Below are 19,986 nucleotides of genomic sequence, written 5' to 3' on the forward strand. Positions count from 1 at the left end.
GGCGGGCCAGGTAATCCGCTAAGATTAACTCATGTCCACTGACTGACCCGTCTCGTGCGTCCCCCGGCAGATGGAGGCGGGCCAGTACTGTTCGTTCACCGTTCATGCCGACGGCAGTGTGTCGGCCTGCGGGAAGGGCTCCTACGGTCGGCTGGGGCTGGGAGACTCGGCCAACCAGCCCGTACCGCGCAGGTGAGAGCACTGAGACAGTACGGGTCAGACGGGGGACGGGGGTAGGCCGGCAGCTGGGGTTGGGGTACTCGGCCAACCAGCCCGTACCGCGCAGGTAAGTAACTATATGCACATAGAGCAGGCGGTGCAGGCCAGACTGGGGGAGGGAACAGGCTGGGGCTGAGAGGCTAGGCCAACCAGCCCGTCCCTCGCAGGTGAGGAAATGTTCTGAGAGGGAGACAAGCACCTGTGGGTTTTGCATTTGACGGAAGATGTGTTTAGGACGTGGGGTGGTTAAGGACGGAATACACGATTACTCTGTGTAGTATGGTTATGAACTTTGTCAACTGCTAATTGTATGAATATGTATGCGGATGTTCGAAACAGCAGTAACTGCGGACAGCAGATTGATGGAGTGTGACACATGCAGGGTCCGGATGATTTCATAGCACGACGCTGACGTGGTATGCGAACTTAATGGGTCTGTCACCCTAGTCTGTACCCGGCGCCCGCTGGATGACATGATTTTATTGGACTCGCTTCATTTGGCCCGTGACTGGCCTGTGAGTCGTTCTGTGCGGCTGGGAATGGTTACCGCGACCGTGATATTGAGCGCCGTGAGGAGTCGCAGTACTATTGAATGTGACCTGATTGTACCGCATATGGTAGTGAGGACGGCGACCTGACCTGGCGACCTATCTGTTCTACCTGATCTAACATGTGACCTGACCTGACCTCCCTCACTCCCCCAGGGTAGCGCTGGACGCTCCGTGCCGCGCGGTGGATAGCAGTAAGGGCAGTGACGGTCACACACTGGCGCTCACCACAGACGGACGCATCTACAGCTGGGGAGACGGTGAGAAGGCGGACAGAAAGTGTGCTCGGAACTGGGGACGGAGATGGGTGTACACTGGGCGTCTTCGGTGATTTTTGAATAAGACGTGGACAATCTGTAGTGTATCACATTGTGGGTGTTCCAGATTTCAGTAGCGCGTTTAACATTTTTGAACTTAAATTACCGAGCAATGTTCTCAGCTCTTGATATCTTTGCCGATTCTTGACAGTGATTCAAATACTCTTCAATTCTGATTTATACCACGGATGTCCGACAACAGTGTCTATCGTGTACCGTGGACATTCTATCTCCTCTTACAACTGCCTCCTTTCCTACCGCCCACAGGGGACTACGGCAAGCTGGGTCACGGTAACACGGTGACCCAGAAGTATCCGCGGCTGATCGGAGGCCTGCTGTCGGGCAAAACAGTGACCTGTATATCGGCCGGGTATCGCCACTCGGCCTGTGTCACCTCTGACGGACAGCTCTACACCTGGGGGGAGGGAGAGCACGGACGGCTAGGTGAGAGGGGAGAGAGGAGGAAGGAGAGGAGAGGAGGGAAAGCTAGTGAAGTGGCCTGCACGTTGCTGATGAAGATGTCCGTTCCAAAGAATCATGAGTGATGTACAAAATTAGCTTATGTTATCTGCCACTTTAATTTGGTTTGTCGCTGAATGTATCCAGTGTCTCGAGTTACCCTGCCTCCCCTCCCCTCTGTCAGGTCACGGTGACAACACGAGTCGTAACGTGCCGACGCTGGTGGCCAGTGTAACCGGTCCTTTTCCCTCCCCTCTAACAGGTCACGGTGACAACACGAGTCGTAACGTGCCGACGCTGGTGGCCGACCTGTCCGCGGTTGGCCAGGTCAGCTGTGGCTCGGCACACACGCTGGCCGTCTCCGCAGACGGACGGACCGTCTGGTCTTTCGGGTCAGGTCAGTTCAGAGGAGGGATGGGTAGGGATTGATGAGCTGTGCTCACTCGGGAAGACCGACCTGGGACATCTAAAAAAGCATGCACAATGCACTGACTCGTAGAATATTATGGCGATTCCATGACCGCAGAAAGAAGCGGGCCTCGAGTCTGTGTCTGTTAAGTTGCTGGTTGACGCGTGGTTGGGCTGATCACTGCCCCACACACTACGGAGCGGCACCATGGTTGACCCTCCCGTTCCCCCGGGCGATAACGGCCGTCTGGGCTTCGGTGACCTGGCGCGCTGACCTGTGTTTGACCTGTTCTCTGGCCCCAGGTGATAACAGTCGTATGGGCCACGGTGACCTGGCGCTGACCTGTGTTTGACCTGTTCTCTGGCCCCAGGCGATAACGGCCGGCTGGGTCACGGTGACCTGGCGCGCTGACCTGGGTTTGACCTGTTCTCTGGCCCCAGGCGATAACGGCCGGTTGGGTCACGGTGACCTGGCGCGCTACTTCCGGCCCAAGGTGATCGAGTCGCTGCAGGGCCGCACGGTGGTCAAGGTGGCCGCCGGAAACCAGTGCTCGCTGGCCCTGACATCGGTGTCCGGACAGGTACGGACGGGAGATGGGACGGGAATGGAGGAGTGGCGTGATGATAGGGATGGGAGGGTTCGGTGGTGGTGGTGGGGGGACTAGACAGACTTAGGAGGAAATGTAGCGTGGTAGGGAGTCTCGTTCAGCCGGTAAGACTTAGTAGGATCACGTTAAAGCCAAATCTCTTCCAAATTCGCGGTGTAATTGGTCTCGTGTTTATTCACAACCACTAGCCTGAATCAAAGTTTTTGCGTAAGGTGTTCGTTCACTCATCATTCCCTCTGGTGACCCGATCTGACCCGGTGTGCCCGGCGTGTCTCGCTCACAGGGTGACCAGGCGGTCGGGCTGCGGCTGTGGTCGTGGGGCGGCGGTGTCTGCCTGGGCCACGGCTCACCGGACGTGGCCTGCCAGCGGCCGGCGCTGGTCGAGATCCTCTGTGACCTCCAGGTCACTGACTTCTCACTTGGTGACTCGCACTGCCTAGCGCTCACAAAGGTAACGAGAGTGATCAGTGGGCAGCACAGGGGGACTGGCTGGGGAGTACGTGGCGTGATTTTTGCCTGTGTTCCTGAAAACTCTTGAGTAGGACGTGGTGTGGAATTTTCCATTCGTTATGCTTGCATTAAGTTTTCTGTAACAAAGTTCGGCTCAAGTATCTGATTACTCTGCTTCAACCCCCTCTACCAATTGTCATCACTTCACCCTCATGTCCTGCCGTTTTTTCGCAGGACCACGTGGTGTACGCGTGGGGTAACAACTCGATGGGCCAGTGCGGTCTGGGCCACACCACCACGCCCGTGTGGCGGCCGCAGAGGGTGCTTGGCCTGGACGGTGTGCCCGTACAGCAGGTATCGGCCGGCACCAGTCACAGCTGCGCCTGGACAGCGCCGCCCCGAGACAGGTGCGTGTGTGGGGACGGGAGGTCGGGCGGGGGGATACGTGGGACAGTGGTATCTCAGGGACGACCGCGGAGGGATGGGATGAGTCAGGTGCCATCGTGGAGGGATATGAGGACCGTCCTGGTACTGGTGGGTGGTTTGTATGCCTCTCGTTCGCCGTAGCGGGCTTAACAGATTCTCTTCACCGTTAGTGGAGATTTATAAACACTGCTTGACCGGCCAGTTCTTCGTCAGAGGTATCCTTATTCCTTGGTAAGGATACGGTAAATTCCTTGGTAAGGATACAGTAAGGATAGAAGACGTATGGATTCCTTATTTCTTCTGTGAGTGCCTCTCTGTGTATATTTGTGCCCTCGTGTGTGACTTCGTCTCTCCGCCGTCATCCCTCAGACAGGCGAGCTCGCTGAGCCGGCCGTACTGTGTCAGTCTGGAGGAGAGCACCTTCTCACTGCTGAGGGCCTTCCTGGAGCGCTACTGCCACGGCTTCGACCGGCCCGCGCCGCCGCCGCCCTTCACATCATCAGAGTGAGTGAACGGAACTGGTCGGGGTAGAATAGTGGGATGGTGGCGATACTTACTAGGGCTGGTGTGCTGAAATGTTGGGTAGAATGGGCCAGTGAGCTGGGAGCTACTGGAGGACAATATGTATTTGAACTGGCACTGTACCACTGTGCCATCGCGTCTACTCAAGTATGCGGCCACGCCGATCCACAAAATATGTTCCCTTCACTGGCCGCTGGTCTACCAATTAACACCCCTCTGTTACAACCGCCCTAACCCCCTTTGCGTCTCCGCACAGGCGCCACCAGCGTTTTCTGCTGGCCTGCCTGCGGCTACTGCACACCCACCTTTCGCTGGCGATCGGCAGCGGTCTGGACACTGCCAGTATGGGCGCTCAGGCCGGCGCGCTGCGGACACTCCTCTTCAGGTAAGACGGGATGGCTGGTGTGATGTAACACCTAGTCACAGTGCCGGGTGGATATGTCAATGAAATGTAAGAAATGCGATGGAGCTATAGCTATAACAAACATCCTTCCCTCTTTCAAGTTCATCGACACCAGTATGCCCACGGAGCTCCATGAGGCGGTTCGCCCTGACTCTCCCTCTCTAACACCCCTCCCTCTCTCAGGCTGATCGACACCAGTATGCCGGCGGAGCTCCAGGAGGCGGTTCGCTCTGACTCTCTTCCTCTCTAACACCCCTCCCTCCTCCCAGGTTGATCGACACCAGCATGCCGGCGGAGCTGCAGAAGGCGGTCCGCTCTGCGCTCCGGACCGGCGCTCCGCTCCTCCTACCGCCACTGCGGGAGAGGATGGAGATCCTCCACTCGCTGCTGCCGCAGGGACCCGGCTCTGGCGGTGCGCGGCTCACAGACGGACAGGTGAGTCAGATTGGGTGGGGGAGGAGGGACTGAGGTTTGAGATGGTTGTGGTGTTTAAATTGAGTGTACCTATGTGTGTTGTGTGTGTGTGAGGAGGGAGGCTCAAATGATCGTCTGGAGGAGATGGGATCATAATGTGTAGTGGACGTTTACGACCAGCAAATAATTCATACATTATAGGATGCCATACTCTCTAAAAACATCCATGAATCCCCAAGAAGTCGCCAGTCCCTTAGTAACTACCTTCTCTGCTCCGTGCAGGAGCTGCAGCTCAGCATGATTCTGACCTCGCTGGAGGAGCACACCCACGTGGCCGCCCTGCTCGGGTACGGCGCCTCCAGTCCGCCGGCCTCAGCCGCGCCCGCCGACCCCGCCGTCGCCCTGCTGCTCATGAAAACGCTGCTCAGAAACGTCGGATTCGCCACGGTGGGTGCTGAATAAAGGATTGGTAGAGTATTGGTGCGATTTTGAAGACATTTTGTGTGTTTCATATGAACTGAGTTAAATGCTTACATGCAAGGACCTCAATGCCGATTCCGTCACCGCCAAGCGTCCAAATAAACTTCTATAACAGCCGATAGAATAATTTTGTCTAAAATATAGCCGACTCTGCTACCAGTGTCTTAAAAAGACACAACTGTGTTCTGTATGACCCCGGTCGACTGATTCCCTTATTCCTGATCCTAGGAGCGGTGGCTGGAGCGTCTGGAGCGCTCCGTACCGGGCGGGGAGTCCACAGACGGCTCCACGGACCACTCACTGCACCTGGGAGCGCTGCTGATGTCGCTGCAGAGTCACCTGCTGGCCTTCTGCTACACGGCATCGGGAAACGTCGACAGTCAGGAGGTGAGTCTGGTGGGGTTGGGGGGGGGGGGGGTCCCGAGGGCAGTGAATGGGCTGGGATGGTGATGCGTTCCAGCTTAATCCGCCGACTTTAATGTTTGAGGAAATATGAAATTCGTTCGTCCGCTCTTCCGTTCTTTCGGTCGCACTTCCTTTCGTTTATGATAGCTCATTCATTTTCATGCTTTCATTCATTCATTCATTTTTCATTCATTTATTGCGTCTTCCATTCGTTTATTTATGAATCTCACAATCCAATTCTTCTGTTATTTCCAGTACAAGAGCAGCACGGCGCTGCTGCAGAGTCACCTCTCACTGCTGTTTCCACTGGCTCGGGAGGCGGCCGGACGCGCCCTGACCGTCCTCTCACTGCGACCAGAGGTCTCCACAGCCGCCAGAGGTACGGGAGGGTCTCAGAGAGTCGCGAGTTTTATGTTGGAAATGTGCTTACGGCTAACATTTCATAGCGAGTTATTAAAGGATGTTCAAAAAGTGAATTCAAACGCCAATCACCCTTTTCACGTTCGTGTGAAAATATGACACTGCTGTTCTAAATCGTTTGTATCTAGCTAGTTTTGTAGCCTATCTATGTACGTTTTAGGTGACAGACCATATGTTACGGCTTGTTCATCACGCCTTCTCTCCCCGTTCAGAGTGTCTGCTGCAGTCGGCGTGCGGCTCGATGCTCTCCAAGGTGGTGCACTCGCTGCTACTGCTGCCCGTCAGCCTGATCTGCTCCCTGCTGGGACACCTGACGGCCCTGCTGCCCGCTGTGGACGCCCTGGTCAGACTCACCGCCGCCGTGCCGGGGGAGGAGACGACGGGTGAGCGAGGGGGGGAGAGGGAGAGAGAGAGAGAGAGAGAGAGAGAGAGAGAGAGAGAGAGAGAGAGAGAGAGAGAGAGAGAGGGGGGTAGGGAGAGTGAGCCTCATTGGTGGGGAAGGGTCGCTATAGGGAGAGGGCAGGGCGTTCTTTAGAGTTGCAGTACAACTGGTAAGGGCGAGAGAATTAGACGGAGATCAGGGGAGCTGGTAGAGGACGCAGTGGATGTCACAATGTCCCAAAATTTGTCAATTTGGGTGGGAAACGACATCCAAATGAAATTCATTTTCCACTCTCACCACCAATTTTTAAGAACAATTTTCCACTCCCAACCAAGAAAACCTAGATTTTTTACCTATAGAAAGAGCAGTTATGTGGATGCCCGGTTTAGCACCAAGCATCCTACACCTTCGAATAAAATGCATGTTTTTTTGTCGTTTTTCACTCTTTTTGGATCTAATTGAATCAGCAATTTTTCACTCTCGCCCCTCTTTTTGGTGGGTAATTTTCCCCTCCGACACCCAAGACAAAACTCATTTTTGGGACACTGGTGGATGATATATGAATTTACGAAGGTCTGATGTAGTGAAATAGCGAGCGATATTTAAGTTCGGTAGTCGTTAAACGGTCGATCTATCGTCTCTCCACAGACGGTTGGCAGTGGCTGTCTGACGCGGAGCAGGCCTGCGGTCTGCTGGTGGGCCGCTGTCTGGGCGGCCTGCTGGCCGGACCGCCGGTACTGGCCGAGGAGACCGACACGGCCCGCTGGCTGTCCAGCCCGTTGCTCAGCCGCGGACTGCAGGCGGACGGAGAACAAATCGGTACGGAGCAGACTGACCGGCTGACGGGCCGCGGGCTTTGGTCAACTGGTTTTAGGTTGTGTCGATTGTTTTATTTTTATCATTATTTTTGTGGCTGGTTGTGAGAATGAGCAGTGCGGATTTCGCACTGTGTAATGTCAAAAACTATGTGTGGTGTTTCAATTGAATTTGACCAATTTAATTGTGGTGTGAAGCGCGGCTGTTCGAATGTTTAAAACGTGGCGATATTTCTTGCGTTGAATTTGGTGCCAAACAGAGCTCCAGCCCCCGAGTTTTGGGCTGGAGTTTATGCGGGCACCTAGAGCAGTCATTCAGCGGCGGGTCACAGACACGGGGCTACCGTGAGCTCAGGCTTCCCTGCTCCTCCCGCTGCACACAGTTCGTCTTTCTTCTGCTCTGATGATAAACTAAAGCTGAGCCTCATAATTGGCGGTGACCATAAGTTTTCAATCTGAGCTCATGTCGTGTAATTGTAACGACACGCCCACCTGCTATTCAGTCCGCTGACAGTGACAGTGTGTATGTGTCGGTGTGCTGCCCCCAGGCGGTTGCCTGTCGGCGCTGCTGACCTGTGTGACCCGGGACGGCCAGCTGACGGACGAGGTCAGTGTCGGACAGCTGAGCAGACTGCTGGACACCGTCTCCTGGTGGAGCGACCCAGAGCGGGTGGCACTCGTGGCCGCCATCGGATTCGGTGAGTGCTGAGAGGGGCATCGTTTCTTTTCCGTGATTCGGCAAGTGTTGTTAAGGCCTTTGCTGCTCGTGGTGATTCGATTAGGGATAACCGGTCCCGTCCCATTTCGCAACCTTTGGAGTGATTCAATATTCATTCACCCCGATGCCGTATAAGAAAAGAATATAAACTTTCCAGTCATCTCAATGCGACTGTCCTTTCATTTTGGCGCTGCAAAGCGAGCCGCGCCGAAATATCTTAACTCATTACCTTGATGTACTCTTCTGTACCTCACAGACAAGCAGGAGTACGTGTACGAGGAGCAGTGTACTGAGTGACCGGTAACTGTACTCTGTTGTACCCCGCTGTACCTCACAGACAAGCAGGAGTACGTGTACGAGGAGCTGTACCCAGTAACCTGTATCTGTACCCCACTGTACCTCTCAGACAAGCAGGAGTACGTGTACGAGGAGCTGTACGAGTACGGGCTGGCCGAGGGCCTGGAGCCGGCACCGGAGGACCTGCCGCGCACGGCCGAGCTCGTCTGCCGGCTGCTGCTCGTCACGCTGCTCAGACACGCCGGGTGTGATACGGCATCAGTACAGCACGCCAGGTTAGTGTCAGGGAGGTGTATGACCTTGTCACGCTGCTGAGGCATGCCGGCTGTGACACGGGATCAGTGCAGTGCGCCAGGTGGGAAACGAGGGATGGTAATAGTCGGTATAGTAGAGGTATAGTAGTGGTAATAGTAGAGGTGTCAGAAGTTGCAGGCTGGTGTGTGAGACTCGTCGCTTGACACTTTATATAGCTTTGAAAAAATTAGTTACCTGTTTGCCTTTAAGCTACTGCGCAGCATGTTCATTGTTCATGTTGTCCGGCTCCTTACAAAAAATACATCGCCTTCGGCTTCCTCACCCACCCATGCATCGGCTTCCTCATTAATTGGATGTCTCACAAGTGTCCCGGTCTGTTACAGGCGCCAGGACATGGAGGTGATTTACGAGACGGTGTACCGGGTGCGGCACGAGCTGATGGGACACTACGCCGCCGAGAGCGCCGCGCCCCGAACAGACCGTGAGTACTGAGTAACTCACACAGGGAACAGTGATAGGGCCGGGCTGAGACGGTGTACCGGGTGCGGCACGAGCTGATGGGACACTACGCCGCCGAGAGCGCCGCGCCGCGTGCAGACCGTGAGTACTCACACAGGGAACAGTGATAGGGGCGGGCTGAGACGGTGTACCGGGTGCGGCACGAGCTGATGGGACACTACGCCGCCGAGAGCGCCGCGCCGCGTGCAGACCGTGAGTACTCACACAGGGAACAGTGTCCGGGCTGGCCGGCTGCGGCCGGACTAGGGTGTGGGATGTGTTAACTGAGCTGCGTATGTCAAAATGGTGCCAAACAGAGCCCCAGCTCTCAAGTACTGAGCTGGGGTTTATGCGGGCACCTAGAGCATCCTCCGCAAGATCCAGCCAAGGGGGACGCCCTGAGTCACCGGCGTCCCCCGCGTCACTCGCGGTACAAAACTCTCCCTTCCCTCAACTATGATGAACATTCACACTGAGCCGAAACACCGGCTGTGACCATAAGTTTTCAATCTGACCCGTCACGCCCTCCTCCCACTCCTGTCGTCTCCTTCCACCACCTAACCCCTCTCCCGTTCTCTCTCGACAGGAAAGCGGCACCGCACCCGCACCACCACCGATGAGGACGACGAGCGGAAGAGCGCCGCCGCCGACGGCGACGACTCGGCGGGAGAGGAGGAGACGCCCTCGGAGCGGTGCCGCTTCGAGTCGGTGTGCACGGCCGTGGCGCGCGCCTGCCTCTTCCTCTGTCTGGCCGTGGTGGGGCCCGACAAAATGGACTCGGAGTGAGTATAGCGCGGCGGGTGTTCGATTTATCGTAACTTTTTAATAATCTCGGACTGAACATTTCATTGAGGCAAAATGGGTGAGTGAGGGACGAGGGCTGTGATGTTCTAATGTAAGGTGTTCTCTTGCCGCGTTGGTTGTCAATTGTTGGAGACCAGGGGCCGTATTCACGTCGATCATATTCGTAAGAATTTTCTTAAGTTTACCTACTTCTAAAGTAAATTTTTTATTCTTGTGAACTCTGTCGATAAAAACTTAAGAAGTGTCAACGTGAATACCAAATTATACTTACGAAAGAAAATAGACTTACGAAGTCTACGTGAATACGGCCCCAGTTTTCTAAGGTGCTTCGGTTTGTAACTGATATTTCTGTCTTCCCGTTTCCAGCTCCGTCCGGGACCATGAGTGTTCGGAGGTGCTGCAGTTTGTCTGTGGCTGATGTGACCCTCCCTCCCCGTTCCCAGTTCTGTCCGGGACCAGTGCTCGGAGGTGCTGCAGTTCGTCTGTCACGACTGGGGTAACCGTCGGCTGCTGGGTGATCGCAGGCGGCCGGCCGGCGCCGGACTGGCCAGCACCGACCCCTTCCTCCTGCTGGTGGCCATGCAGCAGCAACAGCAGCGCGCTCAGGTCAGCTATTGGGGCTCCGGGGGAGGGGGGGGGGCACTTGATACATGAGCTGCACTGAGCAGGCACCACTTGTGTATTTTCCAACAATTGATGTCCTCTTGATTTTGTAGTGGCGTGCACCTTTATATGATCACTTCATGCTTTGCTCTCAACGGCACTGCAACTCACGATACTGTTTTGTGATCTCATTCGTTTGTTTTCTTGGGAAGCTTGCAGTTCAATGTCCTGTCCCGTGTCAGGACATACTCCTATGGTGACTGACTTGTCGTCTATGTTTCTGTTCGACAGTCTCGCCTGATCGGGCTGACCCAGGTGTGCGAGTTCCTGACGCCGATCGCGGCCAGTCCTCCGACCCCGACTGCCGCCCCCACCAGTACCACTGCGGAGGGCGGCCAGGTGACAGTGACAGCTCCGGTGGTGGCGGCCGTGGTGGACAGACCCATCACTGAGACCGTGCTGCTCAACCAGGTAAGACAGGCGGGAAAATCGTACTCTTGGACGGGAATGAGCTGTTTCGTGGTTTTTCCGGTTTCTCATGATTCGTTGTGTATGGTAGACCTCGTTTGTTTTCTATGAGTGGTAGGATTTCTCACTTTTACCAGACTATATTTTTTAAGGCCTTTTTTAATGTGCTAGCTTTCCACTATGTTATGCTAACATTTTTGCGCTTCATTTTACCAGACAATGTACCTGCCATCCCGTTCAGCTAGCAGTAAACATGTATCCACAAATTACCCACCACCTTACACCATTCCCCTACGTTCTCCAGGTGTACGAGCAGTTCGTGGCGGGCTGTTTCGGTCTGTCGGCCGTCTCCCCGGCCCCTCCCGTGTGCCGGGTCCGGTACTATACGGACGACGTGACTGCCAGCCGGCGCCAGCTGCGGCAGAGGATACAGGCGGTGATGGCCGACATATACCGGCTGATGGTGGCCGCCCTGTTTGAACACCAGAACGGCGGAGGTAAGAGGAGGGGGAGAGGGAGGAAAGAAGGAGAGTGGGAGGGAGGGAGGGAGTTTGGAAAAGAGGGAAGGAAGTAAGGAGACCTTCTGTATGTTAGTGATATGCTTGAATCGGATCGTTTTCCCCTCTAACCCCTGAATGTTGATCGGAGTCTGAGCGTCCCTTCCCTCTCTCCCCTTTCGCTGAGCGTCCCTCTTCTCTCTTCCCAGAGGTACGGTACCGCCTGGAGCTGATCGGCGTGCTCTCTCTGAGCGTGGAGCACCGTCCGGAGGACGTGTGGCGGGCGGCCGACTCTGGCCTCCTCCAGCTGCTGTCGCGGCTCTCCGAGGACAGTCTGTGGCTGACCGACGTGCTGGCCACCACCCACCAGCCGCTGGCCGTGGCCAGCATGAGGTTCCTCCAGATACTGGCCGTCATCGCCGGGTAAGCGGTGGGAGACGGCCTGTCGTGTGAGCAAGTGGTCAGTCCCGGCTTAGAACTTAAGCTGTGATTAGGATATTTGTCTTGGACAAAGTGGTGGCTGAATGTCTGATCCAATGATGAAAATAGCCGCGATGGCGACAAAGTTTTTTCACTGGCATACATTCTGAGTGAAGACAAAAGACACGTATGAAAGAATATACAGCACATTAAATTGTTTCGAAATTTTCAGAAGACGAAAGGCATCATACCAATCGACATTCTTCGTAGACTGGCTGTGTGAACACCACACTCGTGACTCATGACCACGAGGCTCTCCGTACCCTCCCGTTTGCCCGCCCTCAGTTCACACTTGTCCGCTGTGTTTCAGTGTGTACGTGGGCAGCCTGCCGGCCACCACCTGTGACCTAAACCCTGCTGTGTTCGTCTGTTTCTCAGTGTGTACGCGGGCAGCCTGCCGGCCACCACCTGTGACCTATACCCTTCTGTGTTCGTCTGTTTCTCAGTGTGTACGCGGGCAGCCTGCCGGCCACCACCTGTGACCTATACCCTAACTGTGTCCGTCCGTGTTTCTCAGTGTGTACGCGGGCAGTCTGCCGGCCACCACGTGTGACCTATACCCTACTGTGTCCGTCTGTTTCTCAGTGTGTACGCCGGTAGCCTGCCGGCCACCACGTGTGACCTATACCCTACTGTGTTCGTCTGTTTCTCAGCGTGTACGCGGGCAGCCTGCCGGCCACCACGTGTGACCTATACCCTACTGTGTTCGTCTGTCAGTGTGTACGCGGGCAGTCTGCCGGCCACCACGTGTGACCTATACCCTACTGTGTTCGTCTGTTTCTCAGTGTGTACGCCGGTAGCCTGCCGGCCACCACGTGTGACCTATACCCTACTGTGTTCGTCTGTTTCTCAGCGTGTACGCGGGCAGCCTGCCGGCCACCACGTGTGACCTATACCCTACTGTGTTCGTCTGTCAGTGTGTACGCGGGCAGTCTGCCGGCCACCACGTGTGACCTATACCCTACTGTGTTCGTCTGTTTCTCAGTGTGTACGCGGGCAGCCTGCCGGCCACCACCTGTGACCTATACCCTACTGTGTTCGTCTGTTTCTCAGTGTGTACGCGGGCAGCCTGCCGGCCACCACCTGTGACCTATACCCTTCTGTGTTCGTCTGTTTCTCAGTGTGTACGCGGGCAGCCTGCCGGCCACCACCTGTGACCTATACCCTACTGTGTCCGTCCGTGTTTCTCAGTGTGTACGCGGGCAGTCTGCCGGCCACCACGTGTGACCTATACCCTACTGTGTTCGTCTGTTTCTCAGCGTGTACGCGGGCAGCCTGCCGGCCACCACGTGTGACCTATACCCTACTGTGTTCGTCTGTCAGTGTGTACGCGGGCAGTCTGCCGGCCACCACCTGTGACCTATACCCTTCTGTGTTCGTCTGTTTCTCAGTGTGTACGCGGGCAGCCTGCCGGCCACCACCTGTGACCTATACCCTTCTGTGTTCGTCTGTTTCTCAGTGTGTACGCGGGCAGCCTGCCGGCCACCACCTGTGACCTATACCCTACTGTGTTCGTCTGTTTCCAGTGTGTACGCGGGCAGCCTGCCGGCCACCACGTGTGACCTATACCCTACTGTGTTCGTCTGTTTCTCAGTGTGTACGCGGGCAGCCTGCCGGCCACCACGTGTGACCTATACCCTACTGTGTTCGTCTGTTTCTCAGTGTGTACGCGGGCAGTCTGCCGGCCACCACGTGTGACCTATACCCTACTGTGTTCGTCTGTTTCCAGTGTGTACGCGGGCAGCCTGCCGGCCACCACGTGTGACCTATACCCTACTGTGTTCGTCTGTTTCTCAGTGTGTACGCGGGCAGCCTGCCGGCCACCACGTGTGACCTATACCCTACTGTGTTCGTCTGTTTCTCAGTGTGTACGCGGGCAGTCTGCCGGCCACCACGTGTGACCTATACCCTACTGTGTTCGTCTGTTTCTCAGTGTGTACGCGGGCAGTCTGCCGGCCACCACGTGTGACCTATACCCTACTGTGTTCGTCTGTTTCTCAGTGTGTACGCGGGCAGTCTGCCGGCCACCACGTGTGACCTATACCCTACTGTGTTCGTCTGTTTCCAGTGTGTACGCGGGCAGCCTGCCGGCCACCACGTGTGACCTATACCCTACTGTGTTCGTCTGTTTCTCAGTGTGTACGCGGGCAGTCTGCCGGCCACCACGTGTGACCTATACCCTACTGTGTTCGTCTGTTTCTCAGTGTGTACGCGGGCAGTCTGCCGGCCACCACGTGTGACGAGATCGTGGACCTGCTGCGGCGCCAGCTGGCCCGGCTGCTGGACGCCTGCTCCCGGCCAGAGCTGGAGACGGCAGTCATCACCACCGTCTGCGACATCGCGCAGCCGCCGCCGGCGACGGCCGGAAAACATGCCAGGTGAGTTAGGATACTCTCCGGAGGAAGGGGGGGGGGGGCGGTGGAGGCGCTGTGGTATTGTATAAGTGTGAGAATGCCAAAGTGTTTTAACTATGTCTGGACGAAAATAAAGTGGAATATATTTACTTACTTCCTGTTTTTATTTCCAGGGATCATGTCCGATACGTCAAACTCTGTCACCTCTTGCTTTGTTGACATCCTAACCCCGGACACGGCTCACACCACCTTCTAACCTGTTCTACCGTCGTTCTCAGGTACTCTGGCGCCGCACCATCTGCCTCTGAATCGACACTGGACTCTGTGACGGCCAGCTCCAACGACGGTGACTCGGAGCTCATCACGTCGGCCGACGAAAGCGAGTACGCAGAACGGTCGGCCACCGACACAGCCAACGCCAACACCGGAAAGGTACCCGGCATAGGCGAGCGGTGCTGATGACGGGAAGGGTGCGACATACGGTGCTGGGATACGGTGCTGCTCCCCAGCTGGACAGTGTCTCCCCTCCCCCCTCCCCCGCAAGGAAGCTGCGTGGCCGGCCGGCCTACTGCCATACTCCATGCGCTACTGCTCCTCTGATCAGTGTCCTCTTGACTTACCTCCCTTCCCTCTCCCTCTCCGCAGTGGAGCAGCGCCGCGGGCCGTCCCACTGCTGTGCTGCAGGCGGCCCGGCTCACCAGCACGGCTCAGGCGGCGGAGAGCTCTCTGGGCGACCTGCTGGTGTTTGTCCGACATGTGGCCTGCACGGTGTCCGTGCGCCGGCTGATGACCTCGCGCGTGTGGACGGGCCTGCTGCTGCGGATCTGTGGACAGGTGCCGGACGGCTGCGGACGGCAGATCCAGGCGCTGCGGCCCCGCCTGCTGGCGCTGCAGCTACTGGCCAACGTACTGCCCGCCCTGGACACCAGGGAGAACAGAGAGTACGCCGCACAGGTGAGGATCAGAGAAGGATGCTATGGGGACACCAGAAAGGAAGAAAATATAGGGAGGAAGAAAATATAGAAGTTTGGAGGGGGGATTCCCCTCGATGTGTGCTACGGCCATCCTAAAACGTTTCTGTTTTGAGAAAGAAAACCGTTTGTATTGTTGATAAAGCCGGTGCGCGGTCATGTTCATTGTTCATGACTCTCGTTTCTGACTTCAAACAACTGGCCAGTGTGGGGGTCGAACCCACGACATTCGCGTTATTAGCACGACGCTCTAACCAACTGAGCTAACCGGCCGTGAGGGATGGCTGGGGCACGCCAAATTTTGAAAAGGGCCTGACTAGATCTGAGTTTTTTTTTTGGGGGGGGGGGTTAGGCCTTTTCGGTCTGACGAGTGACGAGACCATTTCAGAGGCGGAAGGATGATAGGAATTAGAGGGAGACATTGGTCTGGGCAGGCACCCTAGTGAGTCACCGGGGCTGAGCCCGTCCAGAGGACAGGTCGACCATCCCCCCCCCCCCAAGTCACTGCACCCGGCTACGGGTGTGCTCCCCTGGGTGCAGCCCGCATGGGAAAAGTTGCCTGTCCAGCCCGGAGTGGGGGCTGCGGCGTGGAGGAGAAGGATTTCAGCGTCCTGTGGATGAAAACGACGGAACGGAGGTCAGATGCATTATTTTGTCATATAGCCAAAAAGTCAGGGCCTTACTGTTTTACTATATTCACCTTCTTTCTCCGCAGTTGGTACCGGAGCTGTTTCACCAGCTCTCCGACAGTCTGTGGCTGATCCCGCGCGCCGTGGTGGTTTCATCCCCCCCCCCCCCGTCTCCCCTCCGCAGTTGGTACCGGAGCTGTTTCACCAGCTGTCAGACAGTCTGTGGCTGATCCCGCGCGCCGTGGTGGTTTCATCTCCCCTCCCACCTTCTCCCCTTCTCAGTTGGTACCGGAGCTGTTTCACCAGCTGTCAGACAGTCTGTGGCTGATTCCGCGCGCCGTGGCCGGGCTGGCCGCCTCACGGAAGGACAAGGAACTGAAGAGGCGACTACTGAGACTCAGCAGTCCCGGTAAGGACTGCGGCGCACGGCGATGAACTGCTCTGATGGGGGCAGGACAGCCCAGATTGGGTACAGGTTGCGGGGAGCTTGGGATTGTACTTGGTAAAATGTGCTGCTGAGCCGCCGTTCACATGGGCATAATAATTTTATCTGTGTCCTGTGTCGATGCATAGTTTAGGAAGTGCTTCTGCCTTGCATTGTGGTGTGCGTGGCGGACCCTGGCTATGGGCTGCCGCTGTAGACGCTGACTGTCGATGTTATATTAAAATTTGGCTCACCTATCCTGTTTTGTGTTCCAGAGTGCGCGTCGGACGGTGACGGCGGCGAGAACAGTATCCCCGTGCAGGACGCCGGGTTCGACCCGGACCGCTGTCTGTTCTGTACCGTGGAGAACGGGCAGACGCTGGTCCACTCGCAGGGCGGCAAGGGCTACGGGCTCGGCACCACCGGCATCAAATCCGGTGAGACGTGCCTAGATGCAATGGATCGAGTGATGGGCTCGATTACTGTCGCCGGTAGCACTGGGAGAGGGAATCGCTGCTGAATGGACTTGGGGAAATTCTAGACTGGCTCGGACTGTCATCATCTGATCAGCTGCATATGTTGTTAATTTGATGAGATTCTCAGCCTAATTAGGTGGTTGAGGTCTACCAATCTTTCTTCTGCCAGCACAGTTGTATAACTGTGATCCCGTTTCCCCTCGTTGCCGGCAGGCTGTTACCAGTGGCGTTTCCTGATCGTCCGTGAGACGCGCGGTAACGAGGGCACCTGCGTGGGCGTGTCGCGGGTACCCATCCGGGACTACAGTCACCGCACCACCAACGACATGTGGCTCTACAGGGCTTACAGGTACGGGCGGCCGCTCCACTCGGTATATTTAGTCAGCAGTTTCCACAGACTACAGCCACCGCACCACTGACATGTGACTTTACACTCTACAGGGCATACAGCTGCGGGGTGACCCCACGCCTGCCCTCTCCAGTTTTCAGTTAAAACAGACTACAGGCGGTGACGTCTTCCTAACAATATGCCATGTCACCGATCGCCAGACCCGTCCTTTTCCCAGCGGTAACGTATTTTTGCCTGCGATTGATATCAACTCCGCCCTGCCCTCCTCCGTTCCCAGTCGTAACGTATGCTACAACAGAGATCCCCTCATCTGTCTGTAGTATCTACCCTTCTTACGAGTAACGAGCGGTAACGTATACAACAGTACCCCCCCTCTTTCCACGATGGTAACCTCCCTCTCTCTCCTCAGCGGCAACGTGTACCACGGCGGCGAGCTGGGCGTCACGCTGCCCCAGTTCACCCAGGGCGACTACGTCACCTGTGTCCTCGACATGGACAGTCGCACACTCAGCTTCGGAAAGAACGGCGAACAGCCGCGCGTGGTGTTTGAGGAGCTGGACGCCGCCGAGCTCTACCCGTGCGTCATGTTCTACAGCACCAACCCCGGGGAAAAGGTGCGTTTTGAAGAAAGCTAGCCACTGCTGAGATAATTACACTTATCCGAGGGCCCAAAGATGGGCTCTGACGGGCTAGAGAGCCCATCTTGAGGCGAAGTGGCTATAAAGCAGTGAAGCGTAGTACTGTCTTTTTAGCACGCTTTAGTGAACTATTCTGTTTTTTATGAATGCCATCAAGGACAGCTTATCGCTTAGAATGCCGCCAGTGCAGGCGGTGTGTACAGCGTAGTGCGACCCTTCCAGGCGTGTATTGTGTTACCTGACCCTCCGGTCCGTCTCAGGTGAAGCTGACGGACATGCAGCTGCGCGGCTCGCCGCGCGAGATGCTGGCCGGAGAGCCGCTGTGTGCGCCGGCCGCCGCCGTCCTGCTGGAGGCCCACATCGCGCTCATCAGGACACTGCACGGCACGACCGGATGGACCGAACACGTGAGTGACCGGGGAGGGGCACTCCAAGAGTTGGTGGGGACCACTGGCACTCCTGGGCCGGCAGGGGACATCGGGGATTGGTTGAGGTACTTCGGGTCAACGAAAGGACATTCATGACTCTTGAGTCACAGATTGTCTAGGCTTTGTGGAAAAATGCGACAAGATGTAGGGAGTGGGTGCACATGCTAATGCCTCGCTTCTTCCCGGCAGGTGAACGCGTGTCTTCTGGAGCGTCTGACCAAGATCAAAGGACTGATGCCGTCCACCGACACTGAGGCCGATCTCACCGAAACGGTAAGAAGCGCTCGAACTCTCACCACTGACCGGGGCTGGATACTGGGAACATGAGGCAGTGTCGTGCCGTCCGAACTTGTGAGCGTCCTATTTCCAGTAGGTACGATATTATCAATATCAAAGTCGTTATGGTATGATGTCCGTCCAGCCTGGCGCCCAATGCCTGGTGTCTGGTGTCCTTTGTCTGGCGTCTCATGCCCAATGTCTTGGTTCCTTTGTCGGGCCGGGACGTGTCCAATGTCCGGTGTCCGGTGTCTCGGTGTCCGGTGTCCGGTGTCTCGGTGTCTCGTTGTCTGGTTTCCGGTGTCTGGTGTCCGATGGCTGGTGTCTCGGTGTCTGGTGTGGTGTCCGATGGCTGGTGTCCGATGGCTGGTGTCTAGTTTCCGGTGTCTGGTGTCCAATGTCTGGTGTCTGGTTTCCGGTGTCTCGGTTTCCGGTGTCTCGGTTTCCGGTGTCTGGTTTCCGATTCCTGGTGTCTCGGTGTCTGGTGTCTCGGTGTCTGGTGTCTCGGTGTCTGGTTACTGTCTTTTTCCAATGTGTGGTTTTCAATGTCTGATATTTTCTGGTGTGTAGTGACCAATATTCGCAATGCTGGATGTTGGTGTTCTCACAAGATAATATGAGATTTGGCTTTTAGATTCATTTATGGTTTTGTTTTTCAAACCTTGGAATCGGAGCCCGCGTGGCCTAATGGATAAGGCGTCGGTCTCCTAAACCGAAGATTGGGGGTTCGAGTCCCCCCGTGGGTACGCCTGGTTTTGCGTTGGTTTTGTGGTTTCTTCCTAGCGTTCGTGCTTCGTTTGTCAAACGAATCTGCCGGCAAAACGAGTGAAGTGTCGGCGCCGCATTTTTCGCATGCGATTTTTTTCTTTGTCGGTGTGCGTAATTCAACGGCGTCTGTGCACTGACTCTTGTGGGATGAAAACACCCCTGCACGAATGCGTCTTCGCCAACCCAGTTCGTTCGACATCGCAAAACTAGGCGTACCCACGGGGGGACTCGAACCCCCAATCTTCGGTTTAGGAGACCGACGCCTTATCCATTAGGCCACGCGGGCGGGGTTGGGTACTGACGACGAGTTTTCAGCGTCGGAGCGATGGCCGTGCTTGACCGTCCTAGTTTGCTGTCCATCTCCGGTGATCTGTCGTTTCTCACCTACCTACCTCCCTCCCTTCAGACCGGCGAGGATTCGTCTGCGGCCGGCGCCGACACCGACGCGCCGTCCGCGGTGCGGCGCTCGGCCTCGTCGGACGCGACGGGCCGCCGCCGGCCGGCCGAGCTCACCATGACGCCGATCGTCGAGGAGGCGGAGGAGAGCGCCGGCACCGACCGCGAGCCGGGAGGGGAGCCGGAGGAGGCCACGCCGGCCGGCAGGAGGCGCCGGGCCGTCCGGCAGCTCTGCAAAGAGGTGCGTGAGGGGGCGGGAGGGAGCGGGAGGCTGGGGGACAGAAGGGATGAAATAAGTATCGTGTCTTGTCTCTCATGTCGAGGTGGGTTCGAGGGGACATTTCAACGATATCTAAATCCATGTTTATAGCCTGTTTACTG

General features: G+C 56.4%; 1 protein-coding gene and 3 non-coding genes across 4 annotated transcripts in view; 2 read left to right on the forward strand and 2 right to left on the reverse strand.

Annotated features, from left to right (window-relative positions):
- Nucleotides 1-19,986, forward strand: part of LOC122385166 (probable E3 ubiquitin-protein ligase HERC1) — a 56,780-nt gene that overhangs the window by 5,844 nt on the left and 30,950 nt on the right. The window contains exons 9-41 of the mRNA XM_043373242.1: nt 71-192; nt 924-1,027; nt 1,352-1,528; nt 1,806-1,940; nt 2,393-2,532; nt 2,843-3,010; nt 3,244-3,416; nt 3,805-3,939; nt 4,214-4,342; nt 4,630-4,795; nt 5,057-5,221; nt 5,483-5,641; nt 5,915-6,038; nt 6,292-6,462; nt 7,110-7,280; nt 7,825-7,974; nt 8,401-8,566; nt 8,930-9,027; nt 9,631-9,826; nt 10,292-10,454; nt 10,743-10,922; nt 11,224-11,416; nt 11,626-11,839; nt 14,101-14,274; nt 14,529-14,682; nt 14,896-15,204; nt 16,133-16,259; nt 16,550-16,711; nt 16,964-17,099; nt 17,509-17,713; nt 17,998-18,144; nt 18,355-18,438; nt 19,616-19,846. Coding sequence (XP_043229177.1) covers nt 71-192; nt 924-1,027; nt 1,352-1,528; nt 1,806-1,940; nt 2,393-2,532; nt 2,843-3,010; nt 3,244-3,416; nt 3,805-3,939; nt 4,214-4,342; nt 4,630-4,795; nt 5,057-5,221; nt 5,483-5,641; nt 5,915-6,038; nt 6,292-6,462; nt 7,110-7,280; nt 7,825-7,974; nt 8,401-8,566; nt 8,930-9,027; nt 9,631-9,826; nt 10,292-10,454; nt 10,743-10,922; nt 11,224-11,416; nt 11,626-11,839; nt 14,101-14,274; nt 14,529-14,682; nt 14,896-15,204; nt 16,133-16,259; nt 16,550-16,711; nt 16,964-17,099; nt 17,509-17,713; nt 17,998-18,144; nt 18,355-18,438; nt 19,616-19,846 — 5,328 coding nt within the window. The remainder of the gene's footprint in view (nt 1-70; nt 193-923; nt 1,028-1,351; nt 1,529-1,805; nt 1,941-2,392; nt 2,533-2,842; nt 3,011-3,243; nt 3,417-3,804; nt 3,940-4,213; nt 4,343-4,629; nt 4,796-5,056; nt 5,222-5,482; nt 5,642-5,914; nt 6,039-6,291; nt 6,463-7,109; nt 7,281-7,824; nt 7,975-8,400; nt 8,567-8,929; nt 9,028-9,630; nt 9,827-10,291; nt 10,455-10,742; nt 10,923-11,223; nt 11,417-11,625; nt 11,840-14,100; nt 14,275-14,528; nt 14,683-14,895; nt 15,205-16,132; nt 16,260-16,549; nt 16,712-16,963; nt 17,100-17,508; nt 17,714-17,997; nt 18,145-18,354; nt 18,439-19,615; nt 19,847-19,986) is intronic.
- Trnai-aau lies at nt 15,421-15,494 on the reverse strand. Its single transcript has one exon. It is a non-coding gene; the product is annotated as a tRNA-Ile (tRNA).
- Nucleotides 19,115-19,187, forward strand: Trnar-ccu. Its single transcript has one exon. It is a non-coding gene; the product is annotated as a tRNA-Arg (tRNA).
- Trnar-ccu lies at nt 19,423-19,495 on the reverse strand. Its single transcript has one exon. It is a non-coding gene; the product is annotated as a tRNA-Arg (tRNA).

Source organism: Amphibalanus amphitrite, unplaced genomic scaffold (genome assembly GCF_019059575.1).
Source record: "Amphibalanus amphitrite isolate SeventyFive unplaced genomic scaffold, NRLGWU_Aamphi_draft 000210F_arrow, whole genome shotgun sequence".
Lineage (NCBI taxonomy): Eukaryota > Metazoa > Arthropoda > Thecostraca > Balanomorpha > Balanidae > Amphibalanus > Amphibalanus amphitrite.